The sequence below is a fragment of the Bidens hawaiensis genome, unplaced genomic scaffold (genome assembly GCF_021521415.1).
Source record: "Bidens hawaiensis isolate Kalapana, Puna unplaced genomic scaffold, B.hawaiensis_p1.1 tig00016463_1, whole genome shotgun sequence".
Lineage (NCBI taxonomy): Eukaryota > Viridiplantae > Streptophyta > Magnoliopsida > Asterales > Asteraceae > Bidens > Bidens hawaiensis.
In genome coordinates, this window is record NW_027492511.1 from 85,779 (window position 1) to 94,700 (window position 8,922).

Sequence of the window (8,922 nt, forward strand, 5' to 3'; positions counted from 1 at the left end):
GTTTTCCGCTAAATTATACTCTGTAATGCTATTTTAATGCGAAGAATTGTTTTTAAGTTTATTTAATTTATCAAGTGTTTTGTATGATTACCAACTGTGGGGTTTCCCGGGGTTCGGAGCCTTACACCCATTCAAAGGGTTGCAAGCTCAGCCATGGAGCTTACAAGATGGAGAAATTACAAGAGAATAGATGGTGCCTATGATGGGTTTTGAAGCCTAGATGATCACTAGCACAAATGGAGATTTAAAAGGGAGGATTTGGGTTTTGCTCTCCCCTTTCTCTCCCTTCTTCCTGTCGCCCAAATGAACACACACACACACTCTATTTTTCTTTTTTGCTGGACTAATCTTAATAAGTGGTCACTCTTGACTAAGTCAAACACAGCCCACTATATTTTATAATAATGCCCAAGTTAAATTTAAGCTTGTAAAATGTTATTTTTACACAAGACAATTATATCACTACCATTATTATTTTAAAGATTTCTAAAATTTATAATCTTACTTAAACGGGGGTTTAGGATGTTACATTTGAAAAGGTGAAAAGGCTAATGGTCTGTTTGGTATGAGGTAATAGAATAGACGGCGTAATGGAATGAACGTGGTAATGGAATGGACCAAGGAATAAAATAGGTTATTACCATTCTAATGAGATGTTTGGTTACTATATGAAAATGAAATGTATGATCACTTTGCGTTATTTGGTAGGTAGGAAAGAAAGAAAAATTAAAATTAAAATGGTAGTGAGTGACGGTGGTGGTGGGAGGTAAGTGGTGGTCGTGGCATTGGTGGGCTGTGATGGTGGTTGGTGGTGGCAGGTGGTGGTGGGCGACGAGAGATAATGGTGGTTGGAGGTGGGTGGTGGTATTGGGAGTGTGTGGTGGCGGGTAACGGTGGATGTGGTGGTAGCAGTAGCGGTGGTGGGCAGCGGGTGTTGATGTTGAGGGGTGGGGGAGACGGTTGATGGTGGTGGCGAGCGGTCGACGGTGGTGGGTGGCTGGCACTGGGTGGTGGCGGTAACGGTGGCGGTAACGGTGGCGGTGGATGGCAATGGTGGTTAGTGGTGGCAGCGGTGGTGGTGGTGGTGGTGGGAGGGTGGTGGAGGTGATCTAGGATGAAAGAGGGAATTGAATGAAAAAAAACATGGGGTATGGATGGAATGAAATTGAAGTATTTTAGAGGGAATGGAATGGACTAAGTAATGAGTCATTTCATTCATTTGGTCAACTAAACACACTTTTCTCCATTCTCTCGTAGTAGGTCATTCCATTCCGCCCTTCATTTCTGTATACCAAACGCTACCTAAAAATATCTCTTTACAATTAACAAAAGAACTCTAGCGTTGTTAATAAGACGGAATTAGTTTCAACAAAAATGAAAGATCAATAACCGTAAAATTTAAATTAGCTGTTCAAGAAATTAGAAATTTTAGTGGATGCTTTAACAATATTGACCGAATAAGATATAAAAGATTTGTTAGTAAGAAATAGACAAAGGACCATTGTACCGAAGGACCCTATATCTGGAATTGGATATGTATCTAACATAATATAATAAGAAGGTCAAAATAGAAAAGTAAGAATTTGCAAAACATAACATGGTACTGGGTCCAACTCTAGTCAAGGTATTAACCCAATTAAAAAAACGAGGACGCTAAAACATCATCATCTAAGTGGGTAAATGGTTTATAAGAGAGAGAAAATATTTTTTTGTGTTTACAGGTTATTCGTCATTTAAAATAACGGATCTAGAAAGTTGTTATGAAGCTGTCAGATCTATTTGGTGACATGGAAGTTTTGTTTGAGATCCGTTATTTGAAATGGCGGAAGCCACAAAGACAAGGTGTAATCCTTCATTTGAAGTAACTTATCCCAAATAAAAAAAGAAGATGTAATCATATCTGAAACGTACGTACTGACGAGTATTTATTCAAGATATGTCATTTCAAATGATAGATTTATAGGTTCCACCATTTCAAATGGTGAATCTCAGACAAAACCTTCAAATCATCAGGAAAGATCTGACAACACCAAATAACTTTTGATGTCCATCATTTCACCTACAAATTAACGCAATAAAAAATCCATAGAATCGATTGATCAATTAAAAATTAGGGTATGTTTGGTTGGAGGTAATGGAATGAAGGAGGAATGGAATGAGAGAAGGAATGAAATGTATCATTGCCATTCATTTTCCTTGTTTGGTTAACATATGAGAATGAAATCAATTATTAATTTTTATTGTTTGGTATCTAAAAAAATTGTCGAAATGAAATAGAAATAATAAAAACACTTCTATCTCAAAAAAGTGAATACTTTTTAAACCCAAAAAAAAAAAAACCCTACAATGGCGACGGTGGTAGCTTCGACGACGAAAATGGTGGTGGCGGTGGCGATGGTGGTGGCAGCGGTGGTGGTGTCGTCGGAGTTGGTGGTGGTGCCGATGGTAGTGGTGGTGGTGGTGGTTGTTAGGTGATGGTGTTGTTGAGAGAGTAGGGTGAAGGAGGAATGGAATGCCAAAAAAGAAGGGGGGTGGGAAGGAATGGATTTGATGGATGGGATTCCATGTATAATGGATGATTCAATTCATTGAGCAACCAAACACCACTTTTTTCATTCATACGTAATGAATCATTCCATTTCTACTGTCATTCTTACGTACCAAACGCTACCTTAGTTATGGAATTACAGTAGTAAATCGTTTCACAGCCATAATTTATTTTTAAAAAATAAATATGAAGGATAATCTAATAAAGGATCACCATTGGAATATGTTATTTAATTTTAGGAACTCGCACCTAACATTGACCCAATAGAGGGCCATCCATATTTTTTATAAAGGATAATTATCTGATGAAATTAAAAAGAATATTATAGACAGTGAAATAGAATTTTCAAAAGACTGAACTTGAGAGAAAGGTCAAGGAAAAAGTTGGAATATATATTGAATACTTGGTACTGGGTCCAAATCGATTTGCATGCACGTTAACACGTACAGTAAACAAAACGAGTTTGTTTCTATTCTAGGACGATTTAGACGACCAAGTACCAACCCACCAGCAGCCACCTTTTTAACAAGCTGCCATAAATATCGTATGCAACCCATCTCTTCAAGAACATACTAAATAAAACACATAACTAATTACTAAGCACGTCTTAATTATTAAGTTTCATCAAATACGTACATATGAAGGCCGACATGAACATTCATGTTCTTGTTTTGGGGCTCTTTGTGCTTCTTGGTAATTTGTGGCAATCACAAGCAGCGCTGGTTCGATACAACTTTGTGGTATGGTTTCAATTCTGTAATAATTAGTACTCGTATTAAGAAATTTGAATGTATTTCTTGAGTTCGATCAATATATACATGTCCTTTCTTTTTGCAGATTCAAGAAACCAAGTACACAAGGCTATGCAGCAGCAAGAACATCTTGACAGTTAATGGGCAGTACCCTGGTCCAACAATCTCTGCTCGAAGAGGAGACACCGTTATTGTGGATGTTATCAACAAAGCATCCCAGAATATAACAATTCACTGGTAAATAATATATGTTTATGACCTCAGTTACTATATATGTTATAAAGGGTGGTCTCCTTTGAAATGATTCGTTAATAGCATGATAAGTGGTGCAATTGTAGGCACGGAGTGAAACTACCGCGATATCCATGGTCGGACGGGCCTGAGTTTATCACTCAATGCCCAATCCAACCTGGCACTCGATTCAGCCAGAAGGTTATCCTCTCCGATGAGGAAGGCACATTATGGTGGCATGCACACAGCGACTGGTCTCGAGCCACCGTGCATGGTTTACTAGTCGTCTCTCCCAAGATTGGAACAAGTTTTCCATTTCCAAAACCTCATGCCGAGGTTCCGGTCATCTTAGGTCTTTAATTAACCAGCTTTCCCTGCTAATTTCCACATCATGAATAACTTCATAAACTTTGTTCTAATTATATATATTCAAAACAATTCAGGTGACTGGTGGAAGAATGATATACAGACGGTTATGGAAGACTTCATGCGTAATGGAGGTGATCCAGCTCCCTCTGATGCTCTAACAATTAATGGTCAGCCCGGTGATTTCTACAATTGCTCTCGTCCAGGTAGATATATATCGACTAAACATGTTATATATAGTTAACTAAAAATATATATACTAACGGATCCTATATAATGTCTCCAGAAACAACAAAAGTAAATGTGGACAAAGGAAAGACTTACCTGCTTCGAATGGTAAACGCGGCCATGAACAACATCATGTTCTTTGCAATTGCGGACCACCAGCTCACCGTCGTAGGAACTGATGGTGCCTACACAAAGCCACTGAAAGCCAGCTATGTGGCAATATCACCCGGACAAACCATAGACGTCTTGCTAGTAGCAAACCAGCCTCGCAATCGCTACTATATGGCCGCAAAGTTCTATAACAGCAATCCTCGCAGTGTCTTTGATAACACCACCACCACAGCCATCATCGAGTACAATGGAAAATACACCCCCTCACCCTCACCTATTTTCCCTCTTCTTCCTGCTTTTAATAACCGAAATGCATCTGCTAACTTCACTAGCAGTTTACGAAGTTTGGCAAGCAGGGATCATCCGATCGACGTGCCAATGAAAATTACAAGGAAGTTACTATACACACTCTCTATTAACGCATTGCCTTGTGCTAGTAACACTACGTGTTTGGGACCGAGGGGTAACAGGTTTGCCGCAAGCATAAACAATATTACATTTGACGTTCCAGGGACTTCCATTCTTGGAGCTTACTACCGCGGAGTGAATGGTGTTTATGGTGACGACTTTCCTGATAACCCCCCTTTCGTCTTCAACTACACACAAGATAATCTGAATATCTCGCTACAAACTCCGACGAATGGGACTGAGGTTAAAGTCCTGAAATATAATGACGCGGTGGAGCTTGTTTTCCAAGGAACAAACGTGGTTTCAGGGGTAGATCATCCCATGCATTTGCATGGATACAGTTTCTATGTTGTGGGATCCGGATTTGGAAATTTCGATCGACAACGGGATCCTCTGAACTATAATCTTGTTGACCCTCCACTTCAACAGACTATTGCGGTTCCTCAAAATGGTTGGACAGCCATCAGATTTAGAGCAAATAACCCTGGTAATTAAGCCCATTTCCATGCACGTAATTAATCTCTACATTTGTTAATATTTTAATTATCTAATATATACACTTCATTTTCCAGGAGTATGGTTTATGCATTGTCACTTCGAGCGCCATGTAAGTTGGGGGATGGAGATGATATTCATTGTAAGAAATGGAAAAGGGGTAGACGAAAGAATCTTGCCTCCGCCATCAGATATGCCAAAGTGTTAAAAGAGGATCTATTCATCATATTTATTTGTCATAAGTAATTCTATTTATGCCTAAAACCTTTCTGTATTTTCTCTAATTTCTTTTATTGTTTTTTAGACTCTTATGTCATTGGTTTAATTCCTTTATTTCCTTTTTGAAAGCTGTAAGTTGGCTGTTTAAATGTAACCTGTTGTTGTGTGTACCTACAATAAACATGAATAAAGAAAGCTACTAATTAGTTTCCTCAAAGTTTTAGATTCGTATATAGTTGTAATGGATGACTTTGGTGTGCGTATGTATTACCACTTTAATTTTATTTCCTCTACCTTTACTATACTAGCTAGCAAGCAATGTGGAGCCGACTAAACTAATTTGAGGACATGAAATATCAAATAATACTATATCTTGAATTGATTGATTATAAGAAAATATATATAACAAATACAACTAAGGTATGGCAGTTCGTGTTTAGTAGATCTGGTGCAAGACGAAGAAGACGAGATGCGGTCATATTATTCTTCTATATTGGAGGGCTTTTTCACTAATCCAGACGTGAATCGGAATTGCTTCTTCATTATAGAGATAACTTCCCGAATGGACCAAAGCACAATATGTCAAGCCCGATCCATTTCAATCCAATTTTGGCAAGGCCTAAGTTAAACAACGCCCAAGTTAAAAGTGGCCCTTTAGGGTTTAACCCACCATACTCTTAAAAATAGAAGTCTCGTTCTCAACATGATGGAGAATATTTTATCTTCCCGATCGGTGTCAATTGTTCGTAAAACATTCCATGTTAAGCTAGTTTTCTCTTGACCACCCTTTCACACTCACGTCAGATCCATAATTTTTACCACAAACATGTATAAGAGTTGGTAACTTAGATAGAGTTTGGATAAGATGTAATAATCTCCGATATGTTGAGAAGAAGACTTATATTTATAGGAGTGTGGTGAGCTAAACTCTAAATGGCTGCCTTTAACTTGGGTCTTGCGCGCCAAGATTGAATTAAAATGGATGGGGCTTGGCATATTGTGTTTTAATCCATTCGGAGGATATCTCTATAACAACAAAATTTTAAAATAAATTTAATGCAAGCACATTTTTATGGTGTATCTATTGGTTTGATTTGTTTGTGTTGATATAAATGCTAAGGTTGACCGGGTTGACTGTTGCATTGACTCCTTGGCGGACCCATCCATAAAGTGTGTTGTTTATGTGTTAAGTAAATAATTAGTTAGTATTAGAACTTGTTAGTTGTTTAAACAAGTTACTTTGACCAGCAATTATGATTACAGGGCTAGTATGAACAGTTTTGATTGAATCTCTATTTCTCCTCCAAATAACTCTGAGAGATTTTCTAGTAGTCTGTGTTTTCAGTTAGGAAAGTGACACCTTATAGAAGTTAACTTTAAGGTACCGATAGGTATCGATACTTACTAGAAGTTGAGTTTAACATATGTTACTAATGAGTTGGTGTGATGAATGTTGGGGCAATAGTTGTGTAATAAAGAGAGTATTTTTGTATGTTATATGCATTTTTGTTGCACTATTAGTAATTATAAAGATGTGAAATGTGATTATGATTTAATTGGAGTCATGCAATTTAGGCGAACTACTGGTATGATAGTGCTCACTTTAACAACATATTTATAACAGGAAATGTCTTTACGTGAAGCTGTGGAACTTTATAAAGAATGCTAATTAGGAATTCAATCTCATGTCAGACTTCTTTGTGATGTTAGTTACCTAAGGCATATTTGTTCTATAAACAAAACCCCTATGCCATTAGGGACCTACTTGTGGGATATAGCTAGGACTTTTGAAGCTCAAGGTGCTTTATGCCGTACCAAATGGTAAACAACTACAATGCTTGTTATATTTTAGTTGCAATTTCACATGCATATAATGCAATGCTTTATTTCTCGCCTACCAGGTGTGTCTCAGTAGGTATGTGAGCTGGACTTGATTACTCAAACCTGTTAGGAAAAAAGGGAATATATGAACCGTAGTGAAACATACGCTCTTTTTGAGTTCTGCATGTCTGCTAACCTTAAAGGAGATAGACAACATCGTTTGTATTGAAGGTGTCCTCCAAAATACAGTATCGGAACCATAGCTTTTAGCAATCAAAATTCTAATTGTTTCTTCATGTTTTCTAATTTTGACTTTATTCCGAATCATCTTCCACAATTATGAAATTTTAGTTCAAACTCTGAAGTAGATTGTTGTTTATCCTATTAAAGAATGTTTTCATAAAATTTTCTAAAGATGTCTCCTAGATATATGTTACACTATTGTGAATCTTCTTTAGTATTCATGAAAGTTTTGTTCAAATACTTTCAAATCTTATCAACATGATCGCTCTAACTGTATTTGTTATGACGTGAACGTTTTTTGTGACAACCAGCACTTTCAGGTCAATATCCGTACAAATTCTTAGCATTTATTTAAACATAATTGTCATTTAATAACATCTTAGACTGCATGCACATGCGTAAAAAGATTTGGGTTGAATAAATACCATGCATGCTTATTATATACTTTTAGTTACTTGGGAAATTACTACGTCCCACACATAACGGGCGACAAACAATCATAGATTATAAACAAATATCAATTGTTGGTGCATGAATGTCAGTAGTTCATAGTCTAGTGTCTGTAATCGAGTCTGTATTGTTATTTATGTTTTTGTTTAAAGCGAAGTTGTCAACAAGTTCGCCTAGGCGAACTTGTTGAACAAGCGAAGTTATGGACAACTTCGCCATGTCAGGCGAAGTTGTCGTATATTTATACTCAAGCCTACGGCTTGGTTTAGGTTAATCAAGAGTTGGAAAATCAGTTAATCAGTTGTTCGTCTAGGTTGTTCGTGTAGTTGAACGTGTGTTTTGTAACAGTGATATTTGCATCACGTGAGTTCGGTTATAATATATAACGTGTTTCGTGTATTCGTGTGTTTGTGTTCTATACTCGTAACGATCTACGTAGGGATTCCGCACCTGAGTAGACCGCGATATCTCGTGCGATCCGTCCAGGGAACCTACAATTGGTATCAGAGCATTTGCTCGATTGTGAGGTTCGGGATATTCACGCGGGTATAGATTTTGTCCCGTTTCGACTATTCGCGGGACGTGTTTTCGTGTTTCTAAGTCAATCTTACCTACTACCACAGTATTCAAGCCTTTGCACCATCAAAAACCTTGTTAAATCCAGATTCCAGATCTTCAAAAACGTCCGTGTTCATCAGGCGAAGTTACCGTCACTGTATGTAGGGTTTCGGCGAAGATATAAGGTTAAGCGAAGTTATCCACAACTTCGCCTACCTTCTCAAGTTCGCCTGTATCAGCGAAGTTATCTACAACTTCGCCTCATTCCTAAGTTCGCTTACCTTAAGCGAAGTTAAGAATCAGCGAAGTTAATCAGCAGAGTTATCAGCGAAGTTCTTCAGCGAAGTTCTCTACAACTTCGCCTACTTCAAGCGAAGTTATCCGTAACTTCGCCTACAATACTTTAAAAAAAAAAAAAAAAAATTAACTTTTCAGGTTTCTTACTTTTCGGAAAAGATGTCGTCGATCAACATCTCTGAGTTAGTGAAGATG

The 8,922-nt window shown here is 37.6% G+C and overlaps 1 protein-coding gene across 1 annotated transcript; it reads left to right on the forward strand.

The window, feature by feature from the left end:
* Positions 1-3,186: 3,186 nt before the first annotated feature.
* Positions 3,187-5,621, forward strand: LOC143551580 (laccase-14-like). The gene is made up of 6 exons (XM_077041978.1): positions 3,187-3,288; positions 3,386-3,537; positions 3,639-3,883; positions 3,975-4,103; positions 4,184-5,131; positions 5,217-5,621. The coding sequence occupies exons 1-6, from the start codon at positions 3,187-3,189 to the stop codon at positions 5,345-5,347; spliced, it is 1,707 nt and encodes a 568-aa protein (XP_076898093.1). The 3' UTR covers positions 5,348-5,621.
* Positions 5,622-8,922: the final 3,301 nt, after the last annotated feature.